Below are 21,398 nucleotides of genomic sequence, written 5' to 3' on the forward strand. Positions count from 1 at the left end.
GCCGGGCTGTATCTTGAGGGGCCCCTTCTCTCAGCTGCTGCCGCCGCCGCCGCCGCCGCCGCTGTCGCTGTCGCTGCGGTAGAAGCCGGAGCCGCCGCCTGCGCCCCCGCCCTCCCCCGCGGCGCGGAGTCCGAGCCCGAGTCGGAGCCGCCCCCTCTTTCTCCCCGCTCCTCTCTGGGCCGGAGCCGCAGGGAGCCCCCGCGCGTCCTCGGCCGCCGCCGCCCCCCCGCCAGCCGTGGGACCGGCTGAGTGCGGCTCTGTCGCCCCGGGCTGAGTCTCCCCGGCGGTCCGCCCGCAGCCGCCGCCGGCGGAGCATCCTCCCTCCCTCCCTCCCTCCGGCGGTCCGTCTGTTCCCCCTCCCCAGTCCCGGCGGGCCGGGCCGCTGTCTCTCCGCTGCCGGGGGCAGAAGAAGGAGGAGGAGGGACCCGCCCCCCCCCGGGGTGTGTCCCACTAATGGCGTCGGACAGCGACACCGAGGAGTTCTACGATGCCCCCGAGGACGTGCACCTGGGGGGTGCCTACCCTGCCGGGTAAGGAGAACTCCTGACCCCAAGAGTTGCCCGCCCCGTCTCCCCTCTGAGAGTCCCGATCGTGGACCCCTGCTGGGAGGGCCAGCTGCTCCCCCTCCCGCGCCCACGGACTCCTGAGCGAGGTTCGCTCAAGTCTTCCCCCCTCTACCTCTGGCCACCCCGCTTCCGGGCCCGAACGGGTTAGGGGTGCGCCTTAACTCGGGGTGCCCAGGGCTTGGCTTTAATCGCTCTAGCTTTGGCCCCGGGAGGATTGAGGTGAAGGGCTAAGGAGCCCAGAGCTTGCACTTGGCTCGTCTCATCCTCGAGCTGTTAACCTGCCTTGTAAGTCCAGAGGGAAGGAACTTTTTCCCATCCACTGCAGTGCACTTGAGGCCAGGGATGGGAGAAACGTTAGGGCTTTGCCTCTCCCAGAAGCTGGTAACTGATGGTCCTGTCTGTCAGGACCCTGTCTTAAGCACTGCTGGGAGGCAAAGGGAATTGACCACTAGATTCCAACTGTAGGGGAAAAGGCGATCTAAATAAAGGGGGAGACGAGATAACTATAAATGTACTCAACACCCAGTCAACTAAGAGATATAAACAAGTGCTGAGTAATCTGGTGGTTGGAGGCACAGCCACAGCTTTGTGCTCTTTCGCCTTAATTTTGCAGGATGTTTTGGTGACAGAGAATCTGTAAGAAAGATGTTGAGTAGTTCTACTGTAGTTAAATATTCACTTTTTTGAATAGGTCCTTAGCACTTGCCTCTCTTTTCTGGACCTTGGGGCTCTTTCATTGATTTCAAAAACCACTTGAAGCCCCCCAGGCTCTCCCTAGAGAGAAGGGAAGTTCACTGCCGCCTTGGTTGTATGGGAGCAGGAGCTGTTTGGCACTGGAATTGTTCCACCTTGCATGTTTGTCACTTGTCCGGTTATGCCTTTTCGACTGCCTTGGTCTCTTTTGTTAAGTAAATAGGAACTGTTGATTGTACGGGTACCTATTGTGCTTGCCCCGGTGTTAGACGGATGTTGTATAAATGCCAGTTCAAATGCATTCTCCATACCTTTGTTGGGAAAGGTACTACATTTCTTCAGACACAGAAGATGTGCAGTTTTAAAATATGCAGATGGTGCAGCTGCGGCCAGAGCCCAAGCTACTGAAGCGTCTTCTTGGGCAGCTCCAAGGTGTACACGCTTTGCTTAGCCCTTAGCTCTTCCTGTTCTCTGTGTGCTTAACACCATTCTGAAATCGATTGGTGATAACCACTGATGTGAAATGGTTGGAGCGTCTTGTTTTGTTTAAATTCAGGGGCTGAGACAGGTGCATCAGCAGATCAAAGAGTACCGCAAACATTCTCCCTTTCTGTAATCAAGGTTTTTAAAGTTTGCCTCCTTGAAAAAATGGTTTCTGCCAGAGACCTCGACCCTTTGCATTTAGAGTTAGGACCCCGGAGGCATTCCAGGCCAAGCCTCTCCTGTGACAGATGAGGGACTGACACCCATGGAGGTGATTTGGCCAAGGTCACCCAGGTAAGGAGGGAGTGGCCAGGTGGGATTTGGACCCCAGTGCTCTGATCCCAAACCCAGCACCCTTTGTACTGTACCAGTCTCTCCCATTTTCAGCTGTCAGTCTGAAGCTGCTGCAGCATCATTCTCCTTGCCCACTGTACAAAGCCGTTTACTCTTGAAGTGACTGTTGAATTTCTTGAAAATATTAAGTCAGAGGAATGCAGTAATCTTAGGCTCCATTTTAATGAGAGGCTGATCTTCAAAAATGGGGAGGTGATGGTCCCACTGCCTTTTGCCCTCCTCAGACCTCATCTGGAGATGGTATTCAGTTCTGGGGGCCACATTTTAGGATTGACATGGATAAACGGGAAAGTGTCTTAGAGCTGGGGACCCAGGATGGTGAAGGGCTTTTAGGCCGTGGATCATTTGAAAAATCTGGGAATGTTTATCCCACAGAAGAAAAGACTATGGAGGGGCGGGATCACTTCAGGTGTTCAAGGGCTGTCACATGAAGGGTCTTCAAGCAGAGGCTGAACAGAAGTGGGGGGGAGGTCCTTTTGTGCATGGGTTGGATTGGATGGCCACTGAGGTCTCTTCCAACCCTCTGATTCTGTGATTCTTTGATAGTTTCCAGAACTTGTGGCTAACCAGTCGGTTCATTTACCTTACCAACAAAATAAGACTGGCTAGTTTTGTTCGAGTTGGTGAAATAATTTCTTCCCCCTGGGACACCATAACTTCTCAAGCTCTTTGATCCTCTGGTACTGGAGAAGTAAATGTCTCTTGGGACATGGCTTCCTATTTTTAACCCAAACCTGCCTTAAGTCCTCACCATGTGCAGTTCTGTAGTTAGAGCTGCACAGTGTTGTCCGTGTGTGGATTTCACTTCTCCTTGTTGTAGCAGTAGCAGTAGCAAGAGAAGGGAAGAAGGCCTTGGAACTCCAGGGACTTCTCCCAAGGAGTCAATCAAAAGAGTCCCCAGTACTAGGCAGGGACATTTTGTTCTCTCCTCTCCTAGATCACTAGGTAGGTGTCCTAAGCAGAGCCTACCTGGTACTTGGTGTGAGCCAAGATAGTGGATGAACCTCTAGAGAGTAGTAGGTTAAATGTGAGTACTTCAGAAACCATTCTGTGCTATCCATTTTGTTTGGAGATATAATTTTTTAAAAAATTGAATAATTGTGAACTAAAAGTGATGGTCATCATGGACTGTCTAATTGGAGTGGATGTCGAATTGGATTTGGAGTCGGTTTTGAACTTTGCCTCTTCTTCCTTCACTGCTCTGGTTCTTAGGTCTGTATCTGTTTTTTAAAAAGTGAGAGTTGAACCAGACGGTTTCCAAAATCCTTGAATTTCTGATATTATGATCTTGTTGCATTTTTGGCTTCATATTCCCAGTGCCTAGCACATAGAAGATACTTACTGAATGACTGAGAAATCAACCCAATTCTATTACATAAAACTTTTTTTGTCTAAAGTTAACTTCTTGAGTTTTTTTCCCCACATGTAATTCTAATGTGCTGTAATTTTCTGAGAAGGTTGGAGATGCTTTCTGACTTCTGAAAATGCTCAAAAGCCCAGAATCATATATGTGAGGCCTGCTATTATATCATATACTTACATGAAAACAATCCATTTTGGAAGGGAGCTTTCTTAGCAGACCATTAGACTGGACGCCTGAGAGCAAAACATGGGTCCGGACCCTTTGGGCAGACAGAACCTTGAGACCTTGTTCTCAGTCTTATTCTCAACTTGTCGCTTGTATTGGCAGCAAACAGCTTTTTCAGGTCCTGTGAGTATTGGGTATATTGGCATTCAGTATTGTTGTCCTTTGAGGAATGAGGATCATAGAGTCAAAGAAACTTTGGGTTGGAAGAGATCTAGGATATCATGGCCAGCCTTCTCATATCCTACCTGGGGAAACTGGGCTCACAGACATGTTCGCTCGCCCAGTGGCTCTGGCAACAATGCCATTAATTTTTCTTGATTTTATTTTATTAAACATTCACAGGATTTAATCCTTCAGAACTCATCTTAAGCTTAGATTCTATTGTCCACACTTATTCTTTAGACCACAGCTGTGAGATTGTCACAGTGCTCAACAGGCCTTGCCTGACCCCGCCCTGTTCTGTAATGGGGAAAATTACATTCCTGATATATGGCCTTTTCCTTCACTTCCTGAAGAGGAAATACAGGGAGAGGTGGTATAGCCTGTACAGTTAGTTGACCATCAGCTCCAAAGTGAGGGAACAGTGAAACATGGCTGCCCTAACAATGTACTCAGAGAACAAGGGATATGATAGGCCTGCCGTGTTCTCACTGAGTAGTCTGTATCTAGAGTATTGCACAGCCATATTTTCAGAGGGACATGAACAGACTGGAAAAAGTCCTGAGGAGCATAGGATTCTTTAAGCCTTCTGCAGCATGCCCAGCAAGTGGTCAGTTTGGTCTGGGCCTAAATGTCTCTGGGGATGGGTAATTTCACTACTTTCTGAGAGTCAAGTCAGAAGGGGGTATATATGAGAGATGTTTCCAAGGTTGAATCCATAGGACTTGGCACCAGGAGGTGAGGATGACAGCTTGATTATGGGCCTGGGTGAGACTGGAAGGATGAAGATGATGATGATGATGGTGGTGATGGTGCTGGTGGTGGTGGTGGTGGTGCTGCTGCTGCTGCTGCTGCTGCTGCTGCTGATGCTCTTGGCAGTGTCAAAAGGGGAGAATATTTTCAGAAAGATAAATTCAGTTTCTATATGTTTACAGGACATCCAGTTTGGGATGTCCAGTAGGCAACTGGTGATTCAAGACTGGAGGTTAGGACTAGATGAGTAAGCTGAGAATCATTGGTGTCGAGAGGATAGTTGGATCTGTGGCAGCTCTTTCCACTTGGGGCAGCCTTCATTGTGGAAGAGTTTGTCTTTCCCTCAGCATTTGCCCTCTTGCCACTTGCACCCACTGGTTGCTCCTAGTTCTGCCTTCTGGGGCCAAGCAGAGCCAGTCTGATCCTTTATCAGTGACAGCCATCGTGGAGGACTGTCATGGGGAGGGCAGCCAGTGTAGCTGGGGAGGGCACAACTAGGACCCAGGGGTGACTGGGAAAGGGAGGCAGGTTTGGACTCCGATACAGGGAAGAGCAGAGATATCCCCAAAATGGAGTCGGCTGTCTTGAGAATAGGAGGTTCTTGTTACCAGAAGTGTTCACACAGCCTGCTCAACGTCTCTGGGAAATTGTCAAATGATTTCTGCCTGGGTTAGGGCAGCTATTCAGGTCCCTGCCAACTCCAAGAGGCCATTATTCTAAACTGAGTGGTTTTGCATCAACTCACTTCAAACATTGACTAAGTGCCTAGGTATGGTTAACTTAAGCAAATGGATGCCCGGAAGATGGATTGGGGATGGGAAGTGGGAAGGGGTAGCTGTCAAAATTCAGGACACAAAGTGGTGGAGTGGAAGGAGCCCGGGATTTGGAGTCAGGAGCTGTGGGTTCTTGTTCCACGGTAAACTCACTGTCTCAGCATTTCAGGGAAGTTCTTTCCTCTCTCTGGGCCTCAGTTTCTCTTTCTGTAAAATGAGGGCGTTGGACTATTTCCAAGGATTTCTCTTATTGAATGCTATTGCTGCCGCCAGGCATTTGGTTTCAGTATTCTGGGTGAGGACCGTGTTTTTGCCTCGCACTTTCAGGAGCTTGTTGTCTTTCAGGTCATGGTTTGAGCCCCATTTCCAGCTGGTTGAGTTGTATATCCTTAAAGAGGCCCTGCTGCTAATTAGTATTGATTTGCAGATGCCAGGCCGGAGGCCTTTGAGCGGTTGCGTTGGGTCTGTAGAAAGGAGGACTTTCAGTCACTCCCAACTTTATTTAGGGGTGGCCCGACTTCTTTTTGATGGCCTGGAAAAAAAAAAAGGCTAGTGCCTGTGCCGCAAGGGCGTTTCCACTTTTGGCTTAGCTGTCCTGAGCTCCTATGTGGTTGTTGAGCCCCTCGGAGGGTCTAACCAGAGCTAGCACAAAGCCTTTTGTTCAGACGGCACCTCCTGGAGCTGGGGCCTGGGACTTTGTGCCCCGTCCTTGGGGCCTACGTGGCTACCTCGAACTTCTGCCAATTGATCTTCCTCATTGTAGGTTGATGTTGTTCGGCCCTTGGGCGCAAAGGGTTTCTGTGTTTGCCTGGAGTTTCATTTTTAATTCTTTTGGGGTTGAAAATAATCTATCCTGCTTAGCTTTGAATAGCAGATGAGCATCGTATCCCATTTTTTCAGCATTGTGAACTGAGGCTAAGCTAATCTTGCAGAATTGTCTGGCCTGAAAAAATTAAAAAGTTACTTTAGCTGCCTTGATGGGAAGTGCTGATGCTCCTGTTAGAATAGACATCTGAAGCGTGTCCTTGTTCATGGAAAGCAACATTTCTTTTAGTGGATTTTTTGCATTGTGTGTGACTGGAGAACTCTGAGAGAGCTTCCTTAAGGTGATGGATAAATGATCACTTAGCGTCAGTTTAACTTTGATTTTCATTGTGTTTGATAGAAAAACATTTCGAGACCTTATTTTGCCTTATCTCAACCATGTAATGCATCCTTCTGAACCGAGGGAAAAATCAACATAATAGAGTAAGTACAGGTTCTAAATGTAGCCTTCTTTAACTGTAAATGGACCATGGAGGTTAGGCACGTGACTTCACCGTGGTAACAGAGTCAAGCATCAATGTCCGTTCTCTTATTTTCACATTACAAATGTATTTAGCCATTACCTAGTCCTGGGCACATACTTCATTACTTCATTTCTAGCTTTTTGTTATTAAAAATCACACTTTCAGAATCTTTTTATATTCTTGCTATCATTAAAATTCCCTGGGGCAACGACCTCGTATGATTTCGGGTTCAAAGGGTGTAAACAATTTGTTAACTTCAATTGCATAGTTGGGAATTGTTTTCCTAACTGGTTGGATTAATTCATAGGTCTGCAGTGGTAGGGAACTATTGGTGAATTAGTGTGCCTTTCTTCACAAAGCCTCTTCAACATGGAAATCCCCCCCATCTTTTTTTTTTTTTTTTTTTTTTGCTTTTTGATGAGGCAGTGGGGGTTAAGTGAGTTGCCCAGGGTCACACAGCCAGTGAGTGTTAAGTGCCTGAGTCTGGATTTGAACTCAGGTCTTCCTGACTCCAAGGCCAGAGCTCTATTCACTGCGCCACCTAGCCGCCCTCCCCCCCATCTTTTCTGATGGGCATCAAGGTACCTGAGTTTTTGTTTTGTAGCTCTCTCGTTAGGGTTGTTTTTTTAAGCACTCTTCAGATGATTGCTGATTATATTTCTTCCTTTGAAAAAGTGGTTATTCTTACCCTTTGATCATTTCTATATTGAAGAATTTTGGATCTTTGTTGTATTTCTTGTTTTTTGGTGAAGAGGAGTTGGACTTAGATAGAACAGCTTACTCAGCAATCTTGGTAGGAGTCCTTTTCTCTCCTCAGGCCCCTGGAGCTACTTTTTCAATCTTTGTTCAAAACTGAAAAGACCGAAAACCATTATGGTGGCCTCTGACCAAATATCCCCTCTCGTGTTGGCCCCCAATCAGGATTTGTTTGTCCTCATTACTACGTCTTCAGTCAGGTTCATGCTAAAGCTCTCTAGGCCCTCCTGGCATTCGCCTGGCAACTGGAGCTTCTGCTTGACAGGGCCAACAACTCTTAGAGGGATTCACCTGCTTCCCTTCTCCATATTGAAAAAACATAGCCCTTTGCTCATACCAGCATTCATTACACCAGGGATGTGGCCCTCTCTACTACCTTTCAAGTTCAAGGGGATGAGCATTTAAGGGAAGGTTTTAGATGGTCAGTCACCTCCTTGAACTTGGGGAGTCATCAGACCTAATAATCAATGACGTGATGATCCAGCTTGAAATAGCAGTAATTTGCATACTTAGAGAAAATGTGTTTGTCTTTGCATCAATTCATTCCAAATTGGTGAAGTATTTAGGAGTTGACAAAAAGAAAAAGCAAATTATTTCGTGTCTGAATAAACAGGAAAGGAAGATGAAGATTGAATTTGACCTATAACTCAGTATTACCTACTTCACATTCAATTTTTGGTCTTTAAAATTACACTGTGGCGTTTGAAATCAATATCAGATCATTAAAAATAGCTTAACAATTTAAGTGCATTCATTTTGTTACAATTTTCAGAACATAAATTTATTTCATTAACATTTGTTTTAGTGAAATACATGTCAGTTAAATAATTATCATTTGGTGGCTGTTTGTTGGAATACAGCACAGCAAAAAAAAAATAATAATAATAATAATCCCCTGATTCTCCACGATTCACCTTCTCTGTTAATTACATCCGAGGCAGTGAATCCATCAGTGACTTGACCATTTTTAATTAGTTTAGGTAAATAATACAGCATTACATCAGAGAACTGAATGAGATTGCTTTTTCATCTGAAAAAAGTCAAAACCACTACTCTTTTAGAACCTGAGGGCATGTGCTTTTTTAAACCGAGATTTACTTAAACTTCAAGCTAAAAAGATAGGAAGCAGCTTGTCCTTTGGGAGACAGATTTTGGTGGCCTTTGAATGGTTACGTGGTGCTTTTTTTCTGCAACCTCCTTTTTCCAGAGAAGGAAACTGAGGCTTAGAGACACCGTGATTAGCTAAAGTTATGTTGGAGGAAGGGAAGGGAACAAGTATTTATGAAGCACCTTCTGTGTGCCAGGCCCTGTGCTAAGTGCTGATAAGTATATCCTGTTTGATCCTCACAACAACTCCCTATGAGGTAGGTGATATTATTATCCTCATTTTGCAGTTGGGGAAACTGAAGCAAATTGAGGTTAAATGACTTGTCTAAGGTCACACAACTAGAAAGTGTCTGAAACTGTATTGGAACTCAGGCTTTCCTGATTTCAAGCCTGGCGCTCTGTCTAGTGTACCACCCAGCTCCCTAGGTTACATACACAGAAAGTGGATTAAATCAAGTCTTCCTGCCTAGTGTTTTGAGTCCTGATGTAAATTATAATTTAAATTGATACACTTTAAATCTAGGGTAAGCTGTGGTCAAATGCTGCTTATACTTCTAACCCAGACTTCTTTTAATTATACATATAAGCTTATGAACTATACTTTTGCTCCCTCTGATAGTCTTAGTCTTAATCATGAGGAGTTCACACCCAGTTATCTTGTAGAGTGAGGTAAAGTATAACATCCTTGGAAGCTTTAGATAAAGCTTTTTTTGGATACCTTTTCTGGGAGACAGCCTGCTCTTACCTGTATCAGTGGCCATACCCTAACGTTAATAGAATGTGCCACTTTAACACTAATTGAATTGTCTGCATTTTCTGTAAACTCCACATTAACTTTCTAGGGAACCCATCCTAGAGCTTCTTGCTATATCCAAACTTACTTTCTCAGAAGCAGGTATCTTAGTTATCAAGTAGTGGAGAAAGGGATGGGTGATATTTTTGGCAGGAATCTTAAATGCCATTTGTAAACATAACATTCTTGTGTTCTCTTCCATTTAACTTGGACCCTAAAAGTCTCTATTGAAACAAGGGGATTTTTTTTTTGTAGTAGCAAAGAACTGGATACAAAGAGTAGAGGCCCATTTATTGGGGAATGGGTAAACAGATGAACATGGGTGCTGTAAGAAGCGACAAACATGATCAGTCCAGAAAAGATGTCTGTGAACTGATGCAGAGTGAATTAGGCAGATCCGCAAAGATAATCTACACAGTGACTACACCACTGTAATTGGAAAAAACAACATCAGAACCACTGAACCTGAATAGTGAGATTATAACGATGAAGCTTGGCCCCAAAGAAAAGATATGAAAAGATACCTCTTCCCTACCCCCTTCCCTTCTTGGGAAAGGTGAGGGGACCATGGGTGTGTAGCACTGCCTGTAACAGAGCCCCCCTCCACCCCTTCTTCCTCTTTAGTAGAAGGAATGGCTGTTCTGGGGGAGGCAGGGGAAAGATACAATGGCAAATGAGGGTGATTAAAAAAATCAAAAGATTAGACTAAAAATTTATTTAAAAAAACCATAATAACAACAGGGAGACCTAAGGAATTGTCCTTATCCTTAAAGGTTTTGCCTGTAATAAGTGTAAAAATTGTCTTGTACAAGCAAAGAAGTCCATATTTTTATGCTGATCTATCTCTTTGTTATATTAAAGTGGTAGGTTGTGCATTTTATCCATCTCCTAGCTGCCTTCTCCTCCCTGTAACACAGTTTAACTGCTATTGCCCCCCAAGACATTCCTGGCTCTTGCTCAAAATCATTAATTCATGACCTCGATTGGTATCAAAAAGCTGGATCTCTGTTTCTGGGAAAAGCTTGGGGTCATTAAAGAAGCTTCGAAGTTTCCTGAAGGCTAACCAGCGGGCTTCTCTTCTGGTTCAGGGGCAAACACGATAGTTTGTTCTCTCTGTCCAAGACATTGTCCATATACTGGTGGAGGAGCTATGAGTTGTCCATTTAACTTCGTGTAATAATCCAGAAAATTGTCAGTCTTTAATCACTTGATTTTACCCATGTGAATAGTTAGGCCGAGCTCTAAAGTGCTTCTAGGTCTCTTTGAGGAGCCTCTTTTGGAGCTTGATGCAAAACCAGCATGATGTCCTTCACAAACGGAAGCATCTGGAAAACTTCACCATCCTTAGGAAAACCCTCTTTGATTTAGACTGGGAAGTGGATGTCTTCAACGAAAGTAGCAGCTGCCTCTGGCAAGCATTCGATTTGGTTTCTTGTTTTGTGCTTCACCTGCTATGCTCTGTCTGTTAGAGCTTTCAAGAAATTTTCAATAATTCTGATGTCGGGATAGGAGATGCTGTTTTATAACAGAAAAGCAGCACAGGGTGATTGTGTGCCCTCTATGTTTTTCAGTCACTTGTGTGACTGAATTCCACTGAATGTAGAATATCTCTTGTGAAAGTCTGCCTGTTCCCTACTAATGTTCTCACTGGAGTTATGGGCATATAGAAGCTCGTGTCCATTTTAGTTAGGTGGAAAAGTAGATGATTAGGTCAATAGCTGTCATTCTCTCATTTGTGTCTTTTTGGTATTAATAATGTATGTGGTTTTTAAAAAAATTTTGATTATAATGTATGAGATTACATAGTATCTATAGATAGATAGTATATATGCATATCTGTAATTATATGTGTGTGTATACATAAGCACATACATAGTTATTGCAAGTGCGTGCTTTACCAAAACGTTCAGCACTTTGTTAAATAATACATTTCTAGTTTTCCAATGGGGACAGCATGAGCAAATTCAGGAAGTTCCCACACCTACTTGTGCTTTAGGAAAAAAGCAGAGAACTCAGCTAGGTGATAAGCATTCTGCTGTAGGGTTTTCAAATGAGGGAATTTTTCTTCTCTTTGTAACCAGCGGAGGGAAGTACCTGTTGGGATGAGATCAAAGGTCCCATTGCTCTGTCTGTGTAAACTCTTAACAGAGAAGTTGATGAAACCCTTTTAAGGAGGACATGGCAAAGGTATTTTGGGTAAATGAGGGTTCTCGTGTAGGCAGGCCAGCCCTCGTGTAAAGCTGAGCCTTGGAACCCAGGTGTCTGTATTTGAGGTCAGCTCGCCTAAGCTATTCCTGTTCTGTTCATGGCTTCTCCTTTCCTTTTTCTGAACCCCCAGGTTCTCTGACAGTACTGTGTTTGGGGTTTTGTCTTATGGTCTTAAAAAGACACAAAAACCCTGGCTCCCGTGGTAGCCACTCCCTTGAGCCAGGGCTGCTAGTAGTATATGTGATTTGTATGTAAGAAGGGGACTATGCTAATTTACTAATAATAGTAAATGCTTAGTAAATAGATGCATGTTAAATAGCACCATTGAAGCCTTGGGGGAGACTTCATTGTAGTCTTACTACTGCTTTATGTTGCTAATTTCTTCTAAGACCAATGTGATTGTAATAAACGGTGTTGCATGGCCGTTCTCCACCAAGTACACACGGATCAATTGGTGCCCTTCGGTGAAGATGCAAACCCTTTCGAGGTGAAATTTTCTAGAAGTGTTGAAGCTGCTCTGATTTCATTATTTAAAGTGTGAACTGCTGAAATTCTATTGTAAGGTTAATTCTACCTGCAGCTCCAATATCTCTTTTACTGTTAATGAAAGGGAGCAAAGGGTTTTAATTTTTAAAGTGCCCTGGATTTGGAAGCAGTCCTTGGGTTGGAATCTCTACTCTCCTTCTCTCTTGGTGATTGTGGGCATGGATGACACTTCTCTCTCTCTCAGCCCTAGTTTCTTCATCTGTATAATAAGATGGGGTGGGATTGGAAAACTACAAAGTAATGTTAAGATCGTTTGTCTCCCAAATTAATGGGAAAACCTCGCTGGAAATTGCTATATTGCTAGAAAATACCTTTTTTATATATTAGCAATTTAAGGTATTGAGGTAAGAATATGGCAATAAAGAGCAGGGACACAGATGTGTAGATATGCTCTACATCATTGCAGTATGATGTCTGACTAAAACATCTCCAGTTTTCTATTACCTGCCATATCGAGGGACCTGGAGGCTGGGGATTATTAAGGTAATCACCAAACAGAATACAATCTAATGGATTTCATTTCATCCCCTCACCCATCCTTTGATGAAGGAGTGGAATGATGACTGGAGGGAGAATGGAGAAAAGTATGGGGCCTTGCTGCCTTTCCGATGGAGTGGGCGGGACCTGAATAATGTAATTGACTGCTTTGGTGTTGCTGGGCAGAGGTGCCATTTGGTTCCAGAGGTACCAGTGGCAGCCAGACACCTGCCATGTTTTCTTTCAACCCTTTTGTTTATCTTCATCATGAGTTTAGAAATTGCCAGTAATTTTACTGGCCAGATTCCCATGAAATATGACTTATTAGATAAATATAGAAAGTCATAGCATGTTAACTGGATAAATTTTCTGTAATCTGCCTATAGCAAATCAACCTGACTAGCCCGGTACTGGGATTGACGTCAAAAAAACCTGGGACCTGATCCCTGCTTCTGTGCATGTACCAAAGCGATAGCTCATCCTGAGGTTTCTGACAATCATATTTGCACTCCCTGCCTTCAGGGCTAGATATGAACAAAGCTCTTGATTTACCTTTGGAAGCCAAGATGGCTAACATTTAGGTGGTACTTGAAGGGTTACCAGATGCCAAACATTATCTCCTTTGATCCTTTCAGAAGTGTAAGAATGTTGGCCTCTTTTTTTTTTTTTTTAAAAAGAATTCCCTGTTTCAGAATGATGTCAGAATGGTGTCATGTTAGCCCCCAAAAAGAATATAAAATCAGTGACAGTGTACTTTTTGTCCAAGTTTTATCAGAAATGAATTCAAATTATTTTTAAGTGAGGCATTCGGGGTTAAGTGACTTGCCCAAGGTCACACAGCTAGTAAGCATCAAGTGTTTGTTCTGAGGTCGGATTTGAACTCAGGTCCTCCTGACTTCAGGGCCGGTGCTGTATCCACTGCGCCACCTAGCTGCCCCATGAATTCAAATTATTACTGGGAGTGACTTATCACAATCTAGTTTAATAAATAATGATGTGATAATAATTGCCCTGCGCTAGGTTTCCTTTTTCTATTTTTGTTTAACCAAACAGTGTCTTTAACTGCATACCTTGTTCCAGAACTGTAGTTTTGTTGTTGTTGAGTCATTTTCTCTGTGACCCCATTTGGGGTTTTCTTGGCAAAGATACTGGAGTGGTTTGTCATTTCCTTCTCCAGCTCATTTTACAGATGAGGAAACTGAGGCCAACAGGGTGAAGTGATTTACCCAGGGTCACATAGCTACAAAGTGTCTGAGGCCAGATTGAACTCAGGAAGGTGAGTCTTCCTAACTCCAGGCTCAGCACTTTGATAGCTAGCTGCCCTGAGATCTGTAGTTCACCACCTCTCTTATCAGCTAATTTTGTAGAGATCATCAGATTGGCTGCTGGGGTACTTTTTAGCCCCCTCAACTCCTGGTCGTGAAGGAATTGCTATTTTTGGGGCAGGGTTTTTTCCCAACAACCTTGCAAGGTGGGTAGTGTGAGTGTTAACTTAAGTGTCCAGATGAGGAAATTAGGCTCAGAAAGGAAGGGATTTGCCCGTGGTCATAACTTGAAAGTATTGAAGCCATTGAAGAACCCAGGTCTCTCCTCTTTGGAAGCCCTTTCTATTATGTCAAGTTGCCTTGAGCGTTTAAAATATGAGCCAGTCAATTAATGCCATAAGAGTAGCTTTAATAAAATCTGTATAAACATTTCAATATTAGTGATCAGTATTTGCATAGTAACTTGACAAGATAGGCCTTAGGACAAGATTGGAAGGACTTTGAAAGCTCAGGGAAGATCTGGTATCTTGCTCTGTACGTCACGTGTTCTTGATCACTGCTTACCAGGCTTTCTTTTTTCCCCAACTAGAATTAAGCAGAAAACACCCTTGTTGTGGGATCTGGAACCTTGGGGCTCCCAGCTCAGGTTCTTCTTGTTGGTGGTGGGGCTTTGGCTTAGTGTCAAAAGCTTATTCTTTCTGGCTTCAGGCATCCAAAATCCTCTCACTCTAATTCCTTTAACTCAGCCCTCAGTTCTGGTTGTCCTGCTCCAAAACACCTTCCTTGGACCAGCAGCCTCTCTGCTCCACGGAGCAGAGTTTTTTAGATGCCTGTTCAGAGTTTTTCTTGTTTGCTTTGTGGCAAAAACAGATGTGAAAAAAGCCCCCTCCTCTAGTGAATGTCTCGAATGCTGTGCCCGGTGGTCTCTTTCCAGCCAGGAAATGGTTTCCCGGGCAGCCAGCTGGCTTCCTGCCCCCTGCTGCACTCTGTCTTCTTCCTTATCAATGGCCAGTTTGTGTTGAATAACTTGAGATGGATGGCACCTTTGTCCACCAAGCAGACCATAACCTGACCAAAGAGTTTATAATTGGAACCAACTTAACGAAAGGAAGGTATTTTAAACCTGGTGCTACTACCAGCAGTGCACCTTTCTCCTCCCCAATATCGAAGGGCCAAGGAGGGGGCTTTTTCAGTTCGATTTCTCTCCTGCACTTTCACCAAGACTTTCGAAAACAGTAGCCCTACCTGGGATTACTCCCCTCCGACCCATGGCCTCCAGCCAGTGCCATTCTCTGTCCAAACAAGGATCTGGTTGCAGCTGGCATGAGAAGTCTGAGTTGGGGGTAGCGTCCTCTCTCCTCCCTCCCCCCAAAAGCTGGCTCTCTATCTTAAGCTTCCTTTAAAAACCTAGCCTTTTCACCACGGGTCCGGGCTTATTGTGATGTAAATAGGTAGTCCTAAGAACCAGGAAATCCAGGGACCCCAACTACGAGGTTTGATTTTCAAAAACTGCACAGAGGAGAGAATCTCCCAGATTTTTACCACTCATTAATTAGCCCTTTCATTTTAGCCCGTGAAAACTTCTTTTTCAAATGCATTTCCCTGCATGTAACTAGTAGTCTCTTTCGGTTCAGACCCTGCTACCTTAGACAAGTTGTGGGTGCCCGCTCCTTTGCTGCTTTGTTTCAGTTAGTGGGGAGCTGACTGAGATGCAGAGACAGACTTTAGATGCAACTTTTCTGTCATTGAAGGGGCCTCATCCTAGAAGCGTTTCATAGGATCATAGCTATCGAGCTGCAAGACACTTCTGAAGTCATCTTGTTCAGCCCTCTCATTTTACAGAGGAAAAAAGGCCTGAAGAAGTTGGCCTGAGGGCCTACTGGCCCCCAAAGTGGCTGAGCTGAGATTGTATCCCAGGCCCTTTGACTGTCTGATTTCCAACCATCATATCCTATCTCAGGATTGAGTGATTCTCAGAATGACAGTACGTGTCATGATAAACTTTGCTAATGAGTAACATAACTTTGTTTAGTTAAAAACAGGTTTTTAAAAATCCGTATTTGGCTTGTCTGTAGTTCAATTTCATTTTGTACACATTCACTGAGTGCCTTTTAACTTCTTGAGTCTTTTATGAATAATACATAGGATTCCATTTGTCTGTTGAGATGATGGGCCTGCTTGATACAATGGCTGTCAAGAGCTGAGCCCAGTAAAGCAAGCATTAAAACCTTTCTTTGCTGTCCTGAGCCTTTGATAAATGAGGATAATATGTAAAAATATATATGTATATGTGTGTGTGTGTGTGTGTGTGTGTGTGTGTGTGTGTGTATACATATATTAGTACTCGTGAAATAGATCCGTCTGGAAAAGCATTGTGGTGAGGCTTTTGGAGCCCTTTCGACTACCTGGAGCAATTGCATCGCCAACGTGGTTGCTTCCACACAATGCATTTTAATAGATGCTGGCTTTTAGCACAGGGCTTTGCCCTTCATAAAAGTCCTGCTCAGTTGCTGCATCATGGTGTGGAGGTGACTCTGTGGTCTCATGCACTATGCCAATGGAGCATAAACTCTGGCAAAGTCTACCATACTGGAAATAGTTTATGTATGGCCCCATTGACCATTTATTTGCTGTTTGAAGATTCACACAGCTAGGTACAGAGAGGTTCATCACTTGTCTGGACACTGGAAAACAACTCTGTGGTCGTAGCTACTCTTGAATCAAAGAAACACAAAATGCCCACCCTTAGTCAAATCAGCAAGCATTTATTAAGCACTTACCATGTGCCAGGCCCTGTGCTTAACCCTGAGGATACAAATTCTAGCTGAAAGAAAGACAGCCCCTGCCTCAAGGAGCTTATGATGAAGGAAGTAGGATATGGTAGAGAGAGGGAGACAGAGAGAACCAGTGTGAGAGAGAGGGAGTGAGTCTGGAGAGCTGTTTGTAGTGTGAACATGAGAAGTTCTAGGACAGCTAGGTGGGACAGAGGATAGAGCTCCAGGCCTGGAGTCAGGAAGACCTGAGTTCAAATCTGGCCTCAGACACTTCCTAGCTGTGTGACCCTGGGCAAATCATTTAATTCTGTTTGCTTTAGTTTCCTCATCTATAAAATGAAATGGAAAAGCAAATGACAAACCTCTCCAGTATCTCTGCCGAGAAAACCCCAAATGGGATCCTGAACATGAGTGAATTTTCCAGGGTGTCATGGTAGATAAACTCCAGAGAGTCAAGAGTGGATCCCAGGGAGGAATGAAGACGTGGCTGTCCTGGGCATTTTCTTCATAATGGAAAACGCTCAGTGTGACCTTCTTCTGTTTCTGCAGTGATGGCAGCCATATGGCAGGAAGAGGGGCAGATGGTCCTGAGAATCCCAGTTTTTAGACCATCTTTAAACATTAACTTTATTTTTGTTATTCTCAATGTGAGATCCTTGTCCAGAGACCAAGAAGTCGATATACTACTGGGGAAAATGCATGTTATCAATATTGCCATCCTCGTTATAAATGAAACCAGAAGAGATAAAGGAACCAGCCACTACATGGAAGGATGGTGCTCAGGTTCTCCCAAGGGTGCTGAAGAAACACTAGACCATGGGACATTTTGTCATTTCATTTCATAATGTTTAGACAAGTGTAAGAAGAAAGACTACCCCTAAGATAATTGTGGTTTACACCCCAACATATGTTATAGGGGATAAGGAGAGAGGAATTCATCAAAGACCTTAGGCAAATCCTCCAAACCAAATCAGTGTATATGTTAATATTTGGGGTGACTTCAGTGCAAAGGCGGACATTTTGGGGGGATGGAGTGAACAGCGGGGTGCCGGAAGGGGAATTCCAACTCTACTATTTAACTGCTTCTGTCCTGGACCCTCTTCTTTTTTTGATCTCTGCTATCTGATTTGGTGTCCCCATTAGCTTCCATGAATTCAACGATTGTCTCTCTGAAGTTGACTCCCAGATTTATTTCACAGCCCTAACCTCTCTCCAGACCTCCAGCCTCACCTCTCCAATGCCTGTTAGACATTCTGAACTTGATATCCCATAGATATCTTAAATTCTGCATGTTCACAACTGAACTCCTCTTTCCCCTTCCAAACTTTCCTTTGCTGTCCAGGGCAGCAGCATCTTCCCAGGCCCCCAGGCTCACAATCTCTGGGGTTTGCCTGACTCCTCACTCTCACACCACCTATCCAAGCCATGGTCAGACCTTGGTGTTTCTACCTTCATAATATCCCTTGTGTCCTCTCCGCCCCACTCACACAGATGCCTCCCTACTTCACTTCCTCATCATCTGTCCCCTGGTCTGTTGCAACAGGCTCCTACGCGATCTCTGCACCGCCAGTGTCTGTGTGGATGCTAACGGGCTTTTCTATCTCTGTGCCATCTCGACCTCCAGCTCTGCTGGGCATAGCTTCCTGAGTGATTGTAACAGCCTGAGCTTCTTGTCTTGCCAGTTTTCTTCCACTTTGCCGCCCTCTACACGTGCTCTATAATCCTACCTGAACACAGCACTGTCTCCCATGTCTGTGCCTTCGCCCTGGCTTTCTCACACGTCTGCAATGTTTTATCGCCTCACTTTAGACTCTTCAGTTCTCGACTGTTAAGACTCAGCTGAAACACAGCCTGTAGGAAGCATTTTTTCAGTCCCTTCCCTCTGAGATTACCTTCCCCCCTACTCTGTCTTATCTTGCATCTACCTATTTATTTATATTTTGCCTTTCCTGTTAAAATGTAAACTCAAGGGCAGGAATTATTTTGGCCTTCCTTTGTATCTCCAGTGCCTGGCACATGGCAAGCCCTTAATAGATGCTCCTTTGGTACAGCTAAGTGGCACAGCACATAGAGTTCATGAAGACCTGAGTTCAAATCTGGTCTCAGACACTAGCTGTGTGAACCTGGATAAGACCTTTACCCGCCTCTCTGCCTGCCTCAATTTCCTCAGTTGTAAAAAGAGATAATAATAGCACCTACCTCTTAGAGTTGTTGTTGGGATCAAATGTAATAATGTTTATAAAATGCTTAGCACAGTGCCTGGCACATAGTAGGCAGTTAATAAATGCTTATTCCTTTCCTGCCTTTGATACCTCTGTAATCCTGGGCAAGTTATTTAATCTCTCTGGGCCTCAGTTTCTTCCTCTGTAAATTGAAAATATTGGACTAGTTGACTTTGAAGGTCCCAGTCAACTCCAAATCTAGCATCCTATGATGATAAGGAGTCAGAGAAATATGGTTCAAAAATATTCGAGGAGAGAGGTCAAAGGCTCATAGACGTACCCTTGCTTCATGCCTCAATGTCAGGGATACTTTCAGTTGAATTGAAAGTTATACAAGACTTCTCTTTCACGCAATGTAATTCAAGTGTTTCTTAACTATGGGAGTTTTACTGGGTGAGATACAAGGATCTAAAAAAATCATTACAGAATTTTTACAAAGTAATGGGCAGAGCCTTAGGTAAGGATCAGGAAAGATTTGGGCAGATCCAAAGGGCAGCTGAGCTGAGCCCCAAAGGGAACTAGGGAGAGCATTCCAAGTGTGGGCGACAGCCTGTGCAGAGCATAGCCAGAAGACCAAATGGCCTGTCTGAGGAGCAGCAGTTGTTGGCATGGTGTTAACAAAACCTCGTGCTTGGTCGCTGCTCTAACTGGGCAAACAACCTGCTCTGGAGCTGTTGGTGACAATCTTATTTGTGTAAATGGGCAGATTGTAAGCTCCTTGAAGGCAGGGACTGTGTTTTCTTTGTTGTCCTTGTATGCATAGGACCTTGCACGTAGTAGGTGCTTAATAAATGCTAATTGAAGTGTGCCGCTACCTATAGGTACAACAAAGATGGGGAATTAAGCCCCAAAATTGACCAAGATTTATTTTTAATGTAGATTTTCTCTGGAAGCAGCATCACAAACTGGCTTTACCCTTGAGCTATAGCAGTTAAGACAAATGGAGGATTCTGGAGGTTTAGTGAGTCAGTCTAGAGCTACCTTTGCCGGAAGAAACCAAGGATACTCACAAGACTTTATTTAAAGTAGTAAATGCTTGTTGGTCTGAGACTGGATTTGAACTCAGGTCCTCCTGACTCCAGGGCTGGTGCTCTATCCACGGTGCCACCTAGCTGCTCCCTTGTTATGTTTTTTAAAGTGAGATAAAGCAAATTTGGTCAAATGGTATTTGAAATGCACCAAGTATGACTGTCCTGTTTGTAGGGTCTCCATCTTTAATCTTTTTGGAATATAAATCATAATATTTATATATTTTCTATAGTTTGCAACTTTTACATGTGGCATTTTCTTCCAGTGGGGCATACTATACTTTGGAACATAACTGGAGTTAATTGCAGCGCTTATTTAGTAGAAACATCGGCTCAGCTGGGATGACAGAGGTTACAACAAAGATTTGGGCATTTTTCCAGGAAAATGTACCGATCTTTAGCCCATAAGAAGATGGGATCTAATTTGCTCTACGTGGGAAATTCTTCATTGGAGGTTTTCCCAGATAATTTTTTATATATAAAAGTAGAATACCTTTCCAATTTTGCCTCTACATATGCTTTTCTAATTTGTATATTTCATGTAGGATAACCCACAACAAAAGGAATCCAGTGATCTATGTGTGACCCCTGGGTACATCATGGCACCGGGGTCCTAAGTATAATGGGAACTGGGTTTATCTGAATCAGGGGTGGGGAATTTGTGGCCTCGAGGTCACATGTGGCCTTCTAGGTCCTCAAGTGTGGCCCTTTGACTGAATCCAAATATCACAGAACAAATCCTCTTAATAAAAGGATTTGTTCTGTAAAAGTTGGACCGAGTCGAAAGGCTGCACCCAAGGACCTAGAAGGTTATATGTGACCTAGAGGCTGAAGGTTCCCCACCACTGATCTAAATACTTGTAGCTCCGTTTAGCAGCTGGCAATGCAACAGGGTTAAAATCCCCTGCATTCTCTAAAATTGAAGGTGTTTTTTAATCTACCAAAGCATATTCTTCTCCCTTCGCATCTCCACGGAGTTCCTCTCTTACCCAGATGCCAAGCAAAGGTCAAGGATATCTTGCTTTTTTTCACCTTTTTTTGTAATATCTTTGGCCTACCGTGTGCCCAGTGTGATCTTTGAAAAACAAACTCCTGTGTCTTGCTGGCAGTGACCTCACTGGGCACCATCGGAATCATGCCCTCTGACCTAGGCCTGTTATCTTCTCTCTCTACCCTTTTACTTGGTGATCTCATTGGCTGCCTTGAGTTCAGTTACAATCTCTGGTGATGATTGTCCTGTGCATCCAGCTCTAACCTCTCTCCTGAGCTCTAGTGCTGAATCGCCAGCTGCCTGCAGACGTTTCCATCCAGATTTCCTATAGGCATTTCAAATTCGTGTCTAAAACAGAATTGATAATCTTTCTCCCACCCACTTCCTGTTGCCATATAGGGCACCACAATCCTAATCACCTAGGTTTGCAACCTCTCTGTCATCTTTGACTCCTAACTGCACACTCTCATTCACCTCACAGGTCCAAACTTCTTCCTGCATGTCACTTTCATACATCCCCTCCTCTGCATGGGCATCGCTCCCACCCTAGTTCAAGCCTTTTTGCCTCAAGTT

At 44.2% G+C, this 21,398-nt stretch overlaps 1 protein-coding gene across 3 annotated transcripts in view; it reads left to right on the forward strand.

Moving 5' to 3' along the window:
* Positions 1-339: 339 nt before the first annotated feature.
* WDR44 (WD repeat domain 44) overlaps positions 340-21,398 on the forward strand; it is an 83,666-nt gene continuing 62,607 nt past the window's right edge. For all 3 annotated transcript variants that reach the window (XM_027837317.1, XM_027837328.1, XM_027837337.1), the window contains exon 1: positions 340-530. In XM_027837317.1, the coding sequence (XP_027693118.1) occupies positions 454-530 (77 nt within the window). In that variant the 5' untranslated portion in view covers positions 340-453. The remainder of the gene's footprint in view (positions 531-21,398) is intronic.

The sequence above is a fragment of the Vombatus ursinus genome, unplaced genomic scaffold (genome assembly GCF_900497805.2).
Source record: "Vombatus ursinus unplaced genomic scaffold, bare-nosed wombat genome assembly UNPS02004533.1, whole genome shotgun sequence".
Lineage (NCBI taxonomy): Eukaryota > Metazoa > Chordata > Mammalia > Diprotodontia > Vombatidae > Vombatus > Vombatus ursinus.